We start from the raw sequence: 17,265 nt of genomic DNA, 5'->3' as shown, positions 1-17,265 counted from the left end.
TGTGTTGACATGTACCACCTGACGTGGGTAGTGGGAGTAGGAACTGGATTTTTTTAAAATTTCATATAATCTAATTGACTTGCAGGTAACCACATGGGACCTGTAGCTATATATTGGGCAGGGCAGGTTAAGAGAATATCCTTCAACACTTTTCTTTGTGCTTATTAACACATAAAAGAACTGTGTGAATTTCTCTTTCTCTCTTAATTTCCTAGCAGCTTCTGCACTGAACCAGAGTAACATTTTTTTCTTTTTTGTAATCCACTAGTTACAAGCTATAAGAAATATAATTATACTGATCTTTTATTCATTACATTTTCTAAGATACACCTCAAAATAAGTAGTGTCCCCAGTAGATAATCATATTAGTCATTAGAGACCAACATTTGTGATATTTATTTCATACCTTTTTTAAGAGATGGAAAATAATGTCCTGCAAGATGAGGATTGAACAGCTGAAACAAACTATATGTAAAGGAAATGAAGAAATGAAGAAAAGTAAGTAATTTTCCACCTCTCTCCAGCCCTAATAAAGGATGGACTGATGTGGAACTTCATGCGATTAATAAACAAACTAGAGAGACAGAGGAAGGGAGACAGAGAAGGGGTGGGGGGAGGCAAGAGCAGCATGGAAAAGTTTACTGCTTGCCTTTCTCTTTGTAAAACATCTGTATAAGGAATTTATATATATATTTTTTTTTTCAGAGATATGTATATAAAACATATATCTGTGTGTATATATATACATACACATATGTCCATATATACATATACACATGCACGCAAATGTAATGACCTTTAAACTGCTACATTTCTCAACTTAAAAAGTTAAGGAATGTATGTGTCCCGTTTCCCTTAGCTGACAGGAAGCTCAGAGTCAGTCTTGGTAATCAGGTATAATAATTGTTAGTTCACACCAGAAGCACAGAATATAAGACTCAGTGAGTCTTATACATATTTTAATCTGTATTAATCTTGCATTACATCTGTGTATTTCATACTTTATCAAAGGTGGTTGTCAAGTTTTAAGAGTCCTCTTGGAAGTCCTGTGTCCTTAGAAACAGTCCATGGTGGAACTTCCCTGGTGGTCTAGTGGTTAAGACACCATGCTTCCAATGCAGGGGGCATGGTTTCAATCCCAGGTCAGGGAACTAAGATCCCACATGCCACGTGGCCAAAAAATAAATAAATAAAAAGAAAAGAAAAAGAAAGAAATAGTCCATGTATTTCTGAAGATAAGTGTTTAAAGTTTAGAATGGGTCGTCATCATACCTTGTAAATCTGTTTCTTGTCTACTCATTGCTTTCAGAAGCAAGTATTTTATAGTGGTAGGTAATGGTGTAAAAGCTGTCTTTGAAAATGTTTGTCCTAGTAAAGTGCTTGCATAGAGTTTCACAGGATTAATAAGCTAGAGAAGCATGGTAGCTGGGTGAAGAGCTGCTCAGAGCTGCAGCCAGCCACTCTTCTACCGAGTTTGGCTTGCACTCTCCAAAGGCTCTGGGTCAATAGCAGTGTAGGGACTCATTACTTACCATGGGTTCACCCTCTTTCCCCTCCTCCCTGGATGTTCGCAGTAGGAGTTTGCCACCAGGCATCTGTGAACCTCCTGAAATTGCTGAATTGACTGAGCTTGGTGCATTTCTCTGATGAGCAAGTTTAAAACTTTGGTCAGCTCTTTTTAATAGGCTCCTAGCCCCCAAATACAAAAGCAACAACCATGGAAAATAAAAGATATGGTTCTAAATTAGTGGACTCTATAACTGTGATTTCCATCCCTAGCAAAACATTGGAGTCACCTGATAACCTTTTTTTAAGATCTAGAGAGAGAATCCTGGGACCTACTTTGGACTTAGGAAATTAAAACCTCATGCATGGGGACCGGGGTCAATGGCTCTTAAACTGTCTCTAGTAAAAGGCCACTTTATTCTCTTTCATTTCCAATGTGTCATAAACCGATACCAATACTTTTCTAAAATACAGTAAAATTAGTTACTAGAAAAATGATTGCACACTTGGATGTCATGGCAATGTCACATAGCCATATCAAAGAAAATAGTTTCTAAACTTAGTCTATATTTCTGTACTCCTCTTGCCTGGTAAAAGTTTGCAGATGGGCCAGATCCATAGTTCATACTTTGAGTAGTAGCACTACTCTGAGGACCTGCCAGGCTCAGGAACCACTGCTCTTTAGCACATAAATACAGGCTGGTTGCCACCCACTAGACCAGACTCACAAAATTTTACAAACAATTTTAAGGGAGTTAATGGATTCCAGAAGCTATGAATGGGCTCAAGTCAATGGATTAGATTAAGCGCTTGCTACTCAATAAATAGTCTGGTTTTTTTTTCTTAAACAGAATCTTGTTGAAATATCAATTATAAACTATAGAGCCTGATGAATATTTTCTCCAGAATCTTTTGATTTAAGATGTCATGATACAGAATAATACAGTATAGATAGGGAAGTTGGATTGTATTTGAAATTTCAGAGTTGAGTTGATCTGTTACTTGTCCAAAAAAGCAAGAGTGGATTACAGACGGTATCCAAATGTTTTTTGTTTTATTTATTTATTTATTTATTTGTTTGTTTGTTTGTTTATTTATTTTTGTTGCGTTGGGTCTGTTGCTGTGCGCGGGCTTTCTCTAGTTGTGGTGAGTGGGGGCTACTCTTCGTTGTGTTGCGCTGGCTTCTCATTGCAGTGACTTCTCTTGTTGTGGAGCACAGGCTGTAGGTGCGTGGGCTTCAGTAATTGTGGCACGTGGGCTCAGTAATTGTGGCTTGCGGGCTCTAGAGCACAGGCTCTGTAGTTGTGGCACATGGGCTTAGTTGCTCCGCGGCATGTGGGATCTTCCTGGACCAGGGATCGAACCTGTGTCCCCTGCATTGGCAGGCAGATTCTTAACCACTGTGCCACCAGGGAAGTCCCCAGTATCCAAATGTTTTAATGTTCAGGGGGAGATAGCATGGAGAGAAGAGTAAGTTAAATTGAGTCTGCACTAGTGCAAGTTGGGTGACTGTGATGATTTCCGGCCACCTACAAGAGGTCCTGATATGAAATTGGAAAATGTCCTTTAAAAATCTGACCACCGTATGGCTTAGGCCATAGCTAGACAGATGCATTTGAGCACTTGTAGAGAGCTCAGTAGAGATCATGAAAATGAATGAACTTGCTGGAAAGTGTGTGATAGAACCAGAGACTTAACGTTAAGGACATTCATATTGGTCAGGAATGGTGAAGAGACGCATCTGAGGAGGAAAGAAAACATAAGAAACTTTCTGCCTGCAATGAAATAACCTAGGTTCGTTGGCCCTCAGTTGAAGAGGGTGGTTTCGGTCCACACACATTTATCAACTGCTTCTCATATCGCAGTCAGGAGACAACAGGCTTCAGCTGGACCTGGTGTAAGCAGCTACGAGCCATGTGCTGTAGGTGAGGCACACGCATTACCATAGAGCTCCTGGGAGCAAGGGGCCTAGGCAGTGTTTATGGAGGGAGCCTTGAAGAGTGAGTACAATCTGGACATTAGGAGAATAGGAGAAAATAGTGTTCCTAGAGAGATGTTGATTTGAACAACAGAATGGAGATAAATATTTAAGGAACGACTTGTCTGGCATCCATCCATCCATCTGTGCGCTTACTTAGTGTGTTCATTTGAAGTATCTAGTAATTGAATGAGACTGGAATGAAGGGTGTGGAGAAGGGAACTGTGGGGTGTGTACCAGTTTGGTGGTGGCTGGGAGGCTGAGAAGTTTGGTCTGTGTTTGATCGGCAGAGGAGAGTCGCTGAGCACTGGCTGTACTTTATGAAGACTGAGCCAGTGAAAGAGGGGTTGGAGGTGTGGAGTGGAACCAACTAGAGACAGGCAGAGTTTGGGTGAGAGTTAACCAGGATTGTGACAGTGGAAATGAAAAGAAAGACCTAGATGGACGGAACTGTAGGACAGCTCATGGAATGGACCATCAAGAGATTGATTTAGGGGGGCTTCCCTGGTGGTGCCGTGGTTAAGAATCCACCTGCCAATGCAGGGGACACGGGTTTGAGCCCTGGTCTGGGAAGTTCCCACATGCCTCAGAGCAACTAAGCCCGTGCGCCACAACTACTGAGCCTGTGCTCTAGAGCCCACGAGCCACAACTACTGAAGCCCGCATGCCTAGAGCCCATGCTCCGCAACAAGAGAAGCCACCGCAATGAGAAGCCTGAGCACCGCAACGAAGAGTAGCCCCCGCTCACCGCAACTAGAGAAAGCCTGCATGCAGCAACGAGGACCCAATGCAGCCAAAAATAATAAATAAATAAATTTAAAAGAAGAGAGAGATTGATTTAGGACAGGTCAGAAATAATTGTGAAGTAGGGAGCCTAGCTTAAAATGTGTCAAGAGGAAGGATAATGAGCTTGGTTTTAAACTTATTTGAGCCTCTTAAGTTGTTCCTGGGTGTCTGAGATTTTACAGCCAGTTGTTGCTACACTAGAGAAGTTTAGCTACAACCTGATCTGTTTGATAATACGTCTTGGGATCTAGAACCTGTAGGACCTTCATAAAAAGAACATACATTGGGAAGGACGAGTGTCTGTCTGTTTTCTCGTTGTATGGCCAGGCTCTGGTTACCCTTACAGTGGTTAAAATGCTGGTGTATGGGAGGTGCTCGCACCCTGCTGGGGGCGCTGCACTCCACTGTGACTTTTCAGGGCGTTGGTCTGTTTCTTTGCTGCATGACCACCTGCCATGAGATTATCCCTGGGCTCTCTGAATGTAGCCCAAGGGACACTTAATAGCTTTCTAAGGAAAATCAGATAGCCAGTGAATTTTTCAAACTTAGAATTAGATCTCTTTTCTGCCCAACATGGCTGCTCTTCAGTGCTTACTGTAAGAAAGTCAAGTACTTCCTGTGCTAAACTTGATAGTCTTGAGTGATGCTCACTGATGTTGATTACAAATGGAGACCCAGAGTCATTTTAGTGGTGGTCCCCTTTGCTCTGTGTGTAATACCTACTTGAACTAAACTCCCGGTCTCCATACTTAGTGAATGTCATGTAGTTAATTTTATTGAGGTTTTGCTTTCAGTTTAGACTGCAGGAGGACACTTAATGCTTTGCGGGTGGCGGGGGGCGGTGGTAGTGTGCAGTACCCAGGAACTATTTGTACAGCTCATTGTTGGATGTGATTTATTTATTTTAGATTCTGAAGGTCTCCTCAAAACCAAGGAAAAGAATCAGAAACTTTATACTCGAGCACAACGGCATCAGGAGAAAAAGGAGAAGATTCAGAGGCATAATCGCAAACTTGGTGACCTGGTAGAAAAAAAAACCACTGATTTAAGAAGTCATTATGAGCGTCTGGCAAATCTTCGGCGGTCTCACATATTAGAGCTCACCTCTGTCATTTTTCCAATCGAGGAAGTAAAGACGGGTGTGAGGTACAGTGAGTGAGTCTTTTGACTCTAGGAAAATACAAGTTCCAAAGATCAAGTATCTTTCAAGTATGTCAGCACATTCATTGGGCCTCATTCTGGGTTTTCCTGGTAATGAAACTTAAGTCTTACCTGCTTCAGCAAACAGTAAACACTGCAGGAAGTTGGGGAGGTGGCCAGGGTGAAGGATGGTGGCCCTCAGAGAAGTGAGGCCCAGGTTTGTATACTTGTAGAGCTTCCAGATGAGGGCCAGGCTCACATCCCTGATCAGGAACCATCTCGTGGCTGCAGGGCCACTTGAGCTGTTCATTAGTCAGATGCTGTGAGGCAGGGTTTTGAGCCTCGAAGTCTTAGTTCCTTGTCTGTTAGATGGGGATAATAAATGTCTACTTCACAGAGAAACCATGAGCTAAGATGGAAGAAAACACCTCGGGCTCTCTTACTTGGTGGGCAGGACATGCTGACTCCGCCTTTTCCTGGTAACCAGCACGTCAGGCGCTGGTCGTCTCACTGGCTGTAGTGCACAGACACCCTCAGGAGTCCGTGGGGTGGACAGGATGGTGGTTCCCACCTGGCTGTTCATCAGAGTCACTCAGGAACTTTAGGAAAAGACAGGCTCCAGAGGACACAGCTCCAGCCTCCTAGTTCATCTCATAATACTTTATTTTTTAAACTTCCCCAGATGATGCTGGTGATCATCTAGGTTCTGAAACTTCCCCTGAAGAGTTTCGATTGCTTTCTGACTGACCATCGGGCTATTCCAGCTGAGGATTTCCCTGTCTCTTCCGGTTACCCTTACTTTCCGGCACCTTTCCCTGGAATTGGACAGTCAGTGGACTGTTGCTACTTAGGACTTAGTGTTGGCTGCCTCCGCTTCAGTCTTTCCTTTCGTCTGTTGCCAGAGTTGGCTTCCTAAAAGCCTAAAGGTCTGATTGTTGCTTCTAGCTTGACGACCTGCTCTCTGACTCTTACCAAGTAATTTGTCATTAGTAATAGTTAGCAAATATAAAAATAAAAAGGCAGATGCAAAATAGAGAAGAATTCACAGCTCAGAAATAGACCCCAAGGTGGCATTTTGAATCAGTGGGGAAAAGTTGGATTATCCAAAAATTGGTGTAAAGACAGCTGGCCAGGGCTTTGAGGGGGAAAAAGCTGACAGACAGAAACACTCTGTCAAATTAAATTCTGATGGGCCCAGATAGCGATGTTAGAACACATTATAGTAAACAAAGACTAGGATACTGTTCCAGATTTTAGGAGACTAAGGAGACTGACAAATGAATATAAAGTTGCAGGAGAGAAATTATGGAGAAAATCTTACTCTTCCATGCCTGCGCTGTTTAAATCTTGTATGTTAGTATATATTACTATATGTCATGAATTTTTTTAAGCTGATAGTTTTGAAGTTATCCCTATCATAAGATTTCTTGTTCATTCACATTTCTTCTCAACCTGCCTTGAGTGGAAGGAGGAAGTAGAGGTACAGCTTAGAACTGGCCACAGTGCCCTCCCCCAGTCCTGTCCGGACAGCCAGTAGGAGTGCACTTACGTGCACCTGGTGGCAGAGGAAGAAGGATTGAGGGCCACTGGCCAAGAGGATGGATTCTAAACTTAGCGCAGCACAGAAGGCTCTTCCCAGCCTGTGCATTTCATCCCTCCTCTTCCAACACCACCTCCTGGCACTTCCTTCATGCCTCCTACAGGCAACCACGCTGATCCCTGTGCTCCCCAAACACGCCACGTTCTTCCCCCTGCCTGCACGGTACCTGCCGAGCCTTCTCATTCACCTTCCATGCTCCAGGCCAGCAGTGCTCCAAGTGTGGTCTGTGGACCTCCCTGGGTCCCTGAGGCCCTTTCACGGGGTCTGTGCAGTCAAAAACTATTTTCATAATACTACTAACACTTTGTTTTCCCTTTTCACTCTGTTGATGTTTGCACTGGTGGCTCAGAAGCCGTGGTGGGTAAAACCTCTGTCTTGACAGATATCAAGGCAGTGACGCCATAGTGTAGTAATCGTTGTTGTGTTCCACAGTGTCCTTGCGGTGTACAAAACCAGCCAGTTTCACATCAAGAACACTATTGATGAAGCAGCAGAAATTACTCATTCTATTTAAATTTCTATTTAATTTCTATTTAAATCTCGATCCCTGCGTGCACATGTGATTGTGCCATGCAGCAAGATAGGAGGTCTGCAGAAAGCACATTTGCTGCATGCTGAAAGCTGTGGTGGCTCAAGGGAGAGCCCTTGAGTGAGTTGTAAGCAAAACTAGTTGGTTTTTCCATGGAACACTGTATCTACTTGAAAGCACAACGGAAAGACGTGGGTATTAAAGAGATTTTTTCAAAAGTCATGATCAGTGCTGCACTGTGCCGTGAACTCAGCTGGTAAACAAATAATGTCACCCTTTGCTAATTTTCTTGTTTTGAAAAATACAGATTTTTTTCATAAAAACATGCTGTGTTACATGTAATGGGTTTCTTATTTTTGAATCAGTTAATAATTTAAAATTTCCTCATTTCTAATACAGTAAATATTAATAGATCTAACCCACATACAGAAAACTCTTTGGGATCCTCAAAATGTTTTAAGCATGTAAGGGGGGTCTTGAGACCAAATAGTTTGAGAACCTAACACTTGAAGCCGTAGTTCATGGTGCCATCTTCCTCACATGCTGTGGGCTTCTGTGCCACAGCTGGTTTGACCTTCACCTCTGATGGAATTGCTTACCTCTGTATATTCCAATTAAATTCCTGTCCTCAACAGATACTCAACTTCTAATAAAATTTATGACTTGTACCTGGAAAAAAAAATTCCTGTCCTCACGTGTATCTTCCCAGTGTTCTGCATATCTGCCAAGTAATTGTGTGCTCTTCAAAGCCCAGCCCCTTGACATCCATGTGCATCTTCGGTTCTTAGAGATCCCACAGACGTGTCTTCAGAGAGTGACAGTGCCATGACCTCCAGCACCGTGAGCAAGCTTGCCGAAGCCCGGAGGACAACTTACCTCTCCGGGAGATGGGTCTGTGACGATCACAACGGGGACACCAGCATTAGCATTACAGGGCCTTGGATTAGCCTTCCCAACAATGGGGACTACTCTGCCTACTACAGTTGGGTGGAAGAGAAGAAAACCACGCAGGGACCTGGTGAGAAGCAAGATAGTCTTTGAAAACTTTTATAAATATATTTTTTTAATTGAGGTAAAATTTATTTAACAAAATGAACAGTTTTAGAGGAAGCAATTCAGTGGCATTTAGTGCATTCACAGTGTTGTGCAACCGTCACCTCTGTCTAGATCCAAAGCATTTTTTTCACTCCAAACAAAAACTCTGGGGCTTGAAGCAGTCACTCGCATTCCCACCTCTTCCCAGCCCTTGGGAACCACTGTTGTGCTTTGTGTCTCTATAGGTGTCTCTTCTGGATATTTCATATAAATGGGATCATACAATATGTGGCCTTTTGTGTCTGGCTTTCTTTCATTTAGCATAATGTTTTCAAGGTTCATCCACATTGTAGCATGTATCAGCATTTCATTCTTTCTATGACTGAATAATACTCCATTGCATGAATATGCCACATTTTATCTATCAGTGGATGGGCTGAAAACATGTGTTTTTTTTAGACATTTCACCTTTTTGGGGTCAATATTGTTTTATTTATATAAAAAGATCTATTTAAAGAAGTGTATTTAGCCTGTTGGGTCCCATTTTTATAAGTTTCGAACTTTGTAAAGAACTTTTTTTATCAGTCCTAAATGGAGATTGAAATACCCCAGTAGAAAAACCCTTTACAACTTCAGTAGCTTCTCTTTGGTGGAGAAAGATTATTCACGTAGTCATCCAGCAGGTATTTAGTGAGTATGTGCTTTCTGTCATGCACAGTGCAGGTGCTACAAAGGTGATGTCACCAAGACAAGTGTAGCCCTTTGCCTTCCTGTGGAGAGGAAGGGAAGCAAGTAATGATCAAAGGCATCATACACTGAGTATGGGCTATGGACGACGGAACCAGCACCTTCAGGGATGGGGCTACAGAGGAAGGAACTATTTCTCCATAGGGTAGTCAGGGGAGGCCTCTCTGAGGAGGGGACATTTAAGTTGGGCATTAATTGTTTGGATAAATAATACATTACCAGGTCCAAGCAGCTCAGACATCAGTTTCATTTGTGCTGGCTCCATTTAGGCCCATTTGCTTAGCTTACATTCCACTCAGCAAAAATCATAAACAATAAAATATTAATGTCTGGCCATGGACCTTTTATTACTAAAGAGCAAAGCATAGCCATCAATAATGTATTGACAAAACCACAAATCACAAAAATCCAGGTTCATTAATATTTTTGTTGAAATTAAAGCTGTTTGTGTATGGCTCTTGTTTTTTGTTTTTTGTTTTTTTACATCTTTATTGGAGTATAATTGGTTTACAATGGTGTGTTAGTTTCTGCTTTATAACAAAGTGATTCAGTTATACATATACATATGTTCCCATATCTCTTCCCTCTTGCGTCTCCCTCCCTCCCACCCTCCCTATCCCACCCCTCTAGGTGGTCATAAAGCACCGAGCTGATCTCCCTGTGCTATGTGGCTGCTTCCCACTAGCTAGCTATTTTACATTTGGTAGTGTATATATGTCCATGCCACTCTCTCGCTTTGTCACAGCTTACCCTTCCCCCTCCCCATATCCTCAAGTCCATTTTCTGGTAGGTCTGTGTCTTTATTCCTCTCTTACCCCTAGGTCCTTCATGACATTTTTTTTTCTTAAATTCCATATATATGTGTTAGCATACGGTATTTGTCTTTCTCTTTCTGACTTACTTCACTCTGTATGACAGACTCTAGGTCCATCCACCTCATTACAAATAGCTCAATTTCGTTTCTTTTTATGGCTGAATAATATTCCATTGTATATATGTGCCACATCTTCTTTATCCATTCATCTGATGATGGACACTTAGGTTGTTTCCATCTCCTGGCTATTGTAAATAGTGCTGCAATGAACATTGTGGTACATGACTCTTTGAATTATGGTTTTCTCAGGGTATATGCCCAGTAGTGGGATTGCTGGGTCCTATGGTAGTTCTATTTGTAGTTTTTTAAGGAACCTCCATACTGTTCTCCATAGTGGCTGTACCAATTCACATTCCCACCAGCAGTGCAAGAGTGTTCTATTTTCTCCACACCCTCTCCAGCATTTATTGTTTGTAGATTTTTTGATGATGGCCATTCTGACTGGTGTGAGGTGATATCTCATTGTAGTTTTGATTTGCATTTCTCTAATGATTAATGATGTTGAGCATTCTTTCATGTGTTTGTTGGCAGTCTGTATATCTTCTCTGGAGAAATGTCTATTTAGGTCTTCTGCCCACTTTTAGATTGGGTTGTTTGTTTTTTTGTTATTGAGCTGCATGAGCTGCTTATAAATTTTGGAGATTAATCCTTTGTCAGTTGCTTCATTTGCAAATATTTTCTCCCATTCTGAGGGTTGTCTTTTGGTCTTGTTTATGGTTTCCTTTGCTGTGCAAAAGCTTTGAAGTTTCATTAGGTCCCATTTGTTTATTTTTGTTTTTATTTCCATTTCTCTAGGAGGTGGGTCAAAAAGGATCTTGCTGTGATTTATGTCATAGGGTGTTCTGCGTATGTTTTCCTCTAAGAGTTTTATAGTGTCTGGGCTTACATTTAGGTCTTTAATCCATTTTGAGCTTATTTTTGTGTATGGTGTTAGGGAGTGATCTAATCTCATACTTTTACATGTACCTGTCCAGTTTTCCCAGCACCACTTATTGAAGAGGCTGTCCTTTCTCCACTGTACATTCCTGCCTCCTTTATCAAAGATAAGGTGACCATATGCGCGTGGGTTTATCTCTGGGCTTTCTATCCTGTTCCATTGATCTATATTTCTGTTTTTGTGCCAGTACCGTACTGTCTTGATTAGGCTCTTGTTTTTATACTTTAGATATGGAGCATAATAACCCTGCTTACACGATTAGCGCTGCGTTGTGCTATGCGACTCAGCTGGTCAACATTTTGTCTCATATACTCGACGTAAATCTTCCCAAAAAGCTGTGCAACAGGCAAGTAATTGAAGACGGTGATGTCATCTTTATCATGGCTCTCTTATGTTCCTATTGTGTTCTTTACTCTAATTAAAACAAAAACAAGAATTTAAGTATTATCAAGAGAGAAAAGGTCTGACCATGAAATATTGAGATTGATTTCATAAGCCAACGTGCAAATTTGTGTCATTATCTTACAATTGCACATGACGTCTTTGAAAAGACCGTGGAATTCTCCCATGTGAAAAGATAATTTAAGGGAAAACCAGGATATTCAGAGGGCATGCTTATGTGTAAGAACTGGATAAATTGTAACACTTCGATTTTTTTTTTTAATGAAAAACATGTGGTTTAAAGTTTTTTTTTAAATTGTAAAGGTTTATAGTCCACCGAGTTCCTACGAAGACCTTCCTGTCTCCCTCCAGTTATCCTTGCATTTCAAGTAAATATTAATGTGTGTTATTACCTACCACCACCCCCCTTTAAACACAAAAGGTATCATGCTAAACTAAGGTGTTTTGCACCTTGCTTTTTAAATTTGTTATTTATTTACGAAGATTTGTTGAGCACCTGCTATGTGCTAGGCACTGTTCTAGGCACTGAGGGGGTACAGTGGTGATGAAAACGTAACCTCTGCCCTTCTGACACTTAACTTTAATGGAGAGACACATGATAAACGAACGGTACATCAGGTGGTGATGAGTGCTCGGGCGACCATTAGCGCAGGTGAAAGAGCGGGCCTGTGAGGGCAAGGAAGGGTTTACCACGTCTGACTGGGTAGGTGTGGAATCACATGTCAACCTGGGGGAGGCCGGGAGCAGGCCACAGGGATCCCTGGGCAAGGAGAAGGGCAGGTGCAGAGCCCGGGGTGAGAGAACGAGGCAGCAGGGACAGGAGGCTGTAGATTCTGTGGCGCCTTATAGGGCCATCGTTGGCTTTCAGCTGTCACTCTGCCTAACGTGGATAGTAGCAAAGTTTTTGTTTGTGCAGATGTACCAAGATCATACTGGTCTGCTCTGTCCCCAATTTATACTTCAAGGAATAATCTGTACATTCGTTGCTTTATTAGTGTGCAAGCATTTGTGTAGAGTGAGTTTTCAGAAGTAGGATTGCTTGGTCAAAAGATATGTGCGTTTGTAATTTTATGGATGTGGTGAAATTGCTATGAGAGCAGTAGCTCATCCTTAGAAGAGTTTCTGTTAAGTGTAATTTATTAAGAGCAAAGGACATGGGGTATGTTTTGTACTGAACTGTAGTGTAAAGCATACTCTTCAAAATGAACATTTTAACATAGAATTTCTTCAAAAATCACAACTTTACAAATCGTACATTATTTTACAGTGAATTTTGTGGAGAAAACCTCAGCAAACAGAAATTTACTCGAGCAGTGAAGAAACTGAATACAAATATTCTTTACCTGTGCTTTTCTCAGGTATGGAAAATAACGCTGTGAGCTAATTTTTAATTTGTTACATGGTTGAAAATATTAATCAGTTTTTTTCTTTTTCTAGCATGTAAACTTAGATCAATTACAACCACTGCATACTCTCAGGAATCTAATGTACTTGGTCAGTCCGAACGCTGAACACCTAGGCAGGTAAGAAGGGTGTTTATTACTTTTCTCTAAGTGGTGGTGTTATGACGACTTTTAAGTAGAGTTGCTGTATGTGTGGGCATAGAACAGGGGCCTGATCCCAAGCCCCAAACTCTCCAGAAGGGACAAAGATAACACAGTCCTGTATGGAAGGAAACAAAGTCATATTTGATCCCTTATGGTCCTTACATAATCATTTCTCAGAGGAAATTAGTATCGAACATTTTTAACACCTAAAACAGAATAGAAGAACCCTTATATTCCTGGAGGAGGGACTTCTCGTGCTGTCCCTGAAGACCAAAATCTGTTACTTTGAATCCACATCTGATTCTTCCTTAGCTCTGCCTAGTGTCTCTCCTGATTCTTGTGCATTTTCTTTTGTGCCTGTTCATTCCTTCCCATCATAACAATTCTTCACAATTTTCTTTTTGTCACTGAGTCCATCTGGCCACCATTTGTTGGAGATAAAGGGTATGAGAAGTTTATGAGATGAACTAGTTTGAAATCCATTATCTTAAAAAACAGGAGTAAGTAACAAAAAAGACCAATCAGGACTGGTCTATGGGATCTGTTTAGTCTCTCAGCCCTTAAAAGCATGACGTAGATGAGGCTTATCTTTGGGACCAAACAAGACCCATTCTCTGGGTGCTTATCTTTTTCCCTTGCTCTGAGCAGTCTCTCTATACATTTCTGCAGATATGACTCGGTTAATGTATTTGAACTTTTGAAAGAGAAGAAAGAAAAACAAAAGGTGGGAAAGTTCTTTTGGGACTCCCTTCCCCATCATTCATTTTCTTTGACACTGGAACCGTGGCTCAAGGGGAGACCCCCTCCATGTTGCAGTGAATTTATCCTTGGTAATCTGCCCTTAACCTTGTTTTGTGTTTCTTCTCTTCCTCAACACCCCCCCATTTAAAACCATAGTTAACTTTTCTGGGACACAGACCCCTCTGGGAAAAGCTGTGAAATCTCTCCAGGAAACTGCACATCCACCTAGAATTTCGTGCCATTTTAGAGGGAGTTCATTCCCCTCACCCCAAATCCCATTCATTAGTTTATAAGCCTCAGAAACCTGTTAGAAATCCATCCCGTTTTTAGTGGTTGATTCCTGTGAGTTTGCTTGCCATCCTCTCTATACATTATTTGTAAAGCATTCCACGTTAGGAAATTTATCCTTAATAATAACAGCTAATATTTATTGAGCCAGTATTTATTGACACTGTGCCTTCTGCTTTACCTGCATAAGATCAACCTGATTGATGGGAGAAAAGCAATGAATAAAATTCAGTTCCCATTAATAATTAAAGGAAAACAATTAGCAAATTAAAAATAGGTTATTAATAAAGGATACTTACTACAAACCTACAGCAAAAACTACTATATTTAATGACATGTTACTTACATTGATATTTACAGTCAGGAGAAGCCAAGAATGCCTACTGTCACTGCTATGTTAACATTGCTGTGGAGGCCTAGCCAAGGCAAAAGATTTTTACAAAGAAGTAAGGTGTGTTTATATTGGAAAGAAGGTGAGATTGGTAGATGGTGTGATTATTGAACTGGTTATCCAAGAGAAGTAAGAAACTCTTAGAAATGATAGTTCAGTATGGTGCCTAGATACAAGCTCAGCATACAAAGACCAATTGCTTTCTTATATGCCAACAACAACTAGTTAGAAAATGTAATGGAAAAAAGGTCCCTTTTATTGTAGCAACAAAAACTATAAATTATATAAGAATAATCCTTACAAAATATTTGTAAACCTGTATAAAGAAAATATGAAACTTAAAAAAAAATTATTCAGCATGTATTTCCTGAATGTCTAGCACTGTATGAGGTATGGGACTGAATGAAAGTAAGCCCAATGCCGCGAAGACCCTTAGGATTTTTTAGGATGGGAAGCCTCAGTGTGGTAAAAATGCCACTTCTGCCCAAAAGGAAACCTGATCAGAATTTCAACAGATATTTCATGGAACTTTGTTAAGCTGATTCCAAAGTTCAACTAAAAGCACAGTCTGAAAGGAAATTTTGAAAAAGAATAATAAGGGATGGGCTTGGCCCCTTTTAAAACATAGTATAAAGGTAATTAAAACCTTTATTATCTGCTGTTAGCATGCAAATAGGTGGAGCAGTTAGAGGAAGAAAATAAAGAGGCCAAAAACAGGCCCTTATGTATGTAGGAATATAATAGATGATAGGGTGGCATGTTGAATTGGATAATAGCAGCTCAGTGGTGGTGGGCCAGTTGGGTATTTATGTGGGGAAAAGTTGGAATCATACTGCATTCCATATGTAAAAATAAATTCCAGATGATATGAAAGACCTTATTACTTTATTTTTTAATAAAACCTGTAAAATAACTAGGAGAAAAGACGATTTTTATAATCACAGGGTGGGGAGGGAATTCCCAAGCAAGCTACAAAACCCAAAAACCAGAAGGGAAAGGAGTTACACATTTTACTGTGTCAAAACAAAATGTCTTTGGTAAAAGATACCATAAACAAAGTTAAAAGACAAGCAACAGGTATGTTTTGCAACCTTTATAATAGACAACGGATTAAAGTCTAGACTACTTAAAATCTTTCAAATCCATAAAAGAAAGGTAAACCTAATAGAAAAATAGACAAAGGATTCAGGCAGGCATTTCACACAAAAGAAGTGCAAGTAGTCAGTATTCAAATGGAAAAAAATCTTCAGCCTCAGTCAAGAATAAAGAAATGCACTTCTAAACAGCTTTCTAGTTTTCAGCCATCAGTTGGGCAAAAATGGAAAGGATTGATGGTAACCCAGTGTTGCTGGTTGTTTAGGAAAACAAACACCTTTCTTTTAGGGCTGGATTTCTTTGGTGGGTCTGAAGTTTTCTTTGGGCTGCCCTCAAGTCAGCTCTCCATTTAGAGGGCTCTGTCCAACAGGAGTACACGTGCACAGCCAGGCTGTCGAGTTCAGGTCTGTGAGCCAGGAGGTCAGGAGGTAAGCCTCAGGAGGCCCCTTTCACACCTGCCTCAGTCAGGATCAAGGCTTTAGAGAGGTTGTTAATAAACCTCGGTGAGACTTCCTGCTTCCTTTGAGACCAGCTGAACTGAGGATCCCATCCTGAACGCAACATAAACTTTGTTTTTCTTTGAAATAAATTCAAACTTACAGAAGAATTGCAAAAAATAAAAATAGTACAAAGACACATATACCCTTTGCCCAGATTCACCTTTGCTGGTATTTTTACCATGTTTGCTTATCATTTGTGCAGTTTCTCTGTCTCTCTTACCTTCATAAATACACATACATACCCCAAAAACTTTTTTTTTCTGAACCCTATGAGGATAAGTTACATACATCATGGCTGTTGACCCTTAAATACTTCAATATGTATTTTTTTAAAATAGGGATATTTTCTTGCCTTTAACCACAGTACAGTTACCAACATCAGCAAATTTAACATTGATACAATACTGCCATATGCACATTTTGTCAGTGGACCAAAAATGTCCTTTATAGCGCCTCACCCCAAGTACAGGGTCCAGTCTTGAGTTGGATGTTGTGTTTAGTTGCTATGTTTCTTTAACCTTTAAATCTGGAACATTTTCACAGCCTCGTTTGTTTTTCATGACATTACTGTTTTTTCCTTCTTTTTTAATAGAACTTTTATTCTGATGTTTCCTTGAAATGAGATCAGGTTATACATTCCAGGCTGGAATGCTGCCTAGGTGAATGTCTCATGGGTGTCACATCCAGAGGCCCACAGTGGCCATCTGTCCCTCATTGGTGATGCTAATTTGATCACCCAGCCAAGATGCTTTCTACCTTCTCCTCTGTACAATTCCTATATTTTTCCTTCCTTGCAACTAATAAGCAGTCAGTTGGGAGACACTTTGAGACCATGCAGTTATCCTCATCAGAATTTCCCCCTGGATTTAATATCTATTGATTTTTCTTACCTGATCCAGTCTTTACCATGATTAACACATCATTTTTTTTTTTTTTTTTTTTTGCGGTACGCGGGCCTCTCACTGTTGCGGCCCCTCCCATTGCGGAGCACAGGCTCCAGACGCACAGGCTCAGCGGCCATGGCTCACGGGCCCAGCCACTCCACAGCATGTGGGATCCTCCCGGACCGGGGCACGAACCCGTGTCCCCTGCATCGGCAGGCGGACTCTCAACCACTGCGCCACCAGGGAAGCCCCTAACACATCATTTTTATCCAAAGTTTATAGTTT

The 17,265-nt window shown here is 41.0% G+C and overlaps 1 protein-coding gene across 1 annotated transcript in view; it reads left to right on the top strand.

The window, feature by feature from the left end:
• The window catches only part of ATG14 (autophagy related 14), a 39,015-nt gene that overhangs the window by 16,114 nt on the left and 5,636 nt on the right, over positions 1-17,265 (top strand). Inside the window, exons 4-9 of the mRNA XM_029237363.1 lie at positions 417-498; positions 5,179-5,416; positions 8,328-8,557; positions 11,361-11,478; positions 12,802-12,892; positions 12,972-13,057. Of these exons, the coding sequence (XP_029093196.1) occupies positions 417-498; positions 5,179-5,416; positions 8,328-8,557; positions 11,361-11,478; positions 12,802-12,892; positions 12,972-13,057 (845 nt within the window). The remainder of the gene's footprint in view (positions 1-416; positions 499-5,178; positions 5,417-8,327; positions 8,558-11,360; positions 11,479-12,801; positions 12,893-12,971; positions 13,058-17,265) is intronic.

Source organism: Monodon monoceros, unplaced genomic scaffold (assembly GCF_005190385.1).
Source record: "Monodon monoceros isolate NGI ecotype Baffin Bay Population unplaced genomic scaffold, NGI_Narwhal_1 Super_Scaffold_21, whole genome shotgun sequence".
In the NCBI taxonomy this organism is placed as follows: Eukaryota; Metazoa; Chordata; class Mammalia; order Artiodactyla; family Monodontidae; genus Monodon; species Monodon monoceros.
The sequence above is the reverse complement of the archived record's forward strand: the minus strand, read 5'-3'. Positions and strand labels throughout refer to the sequence as shown.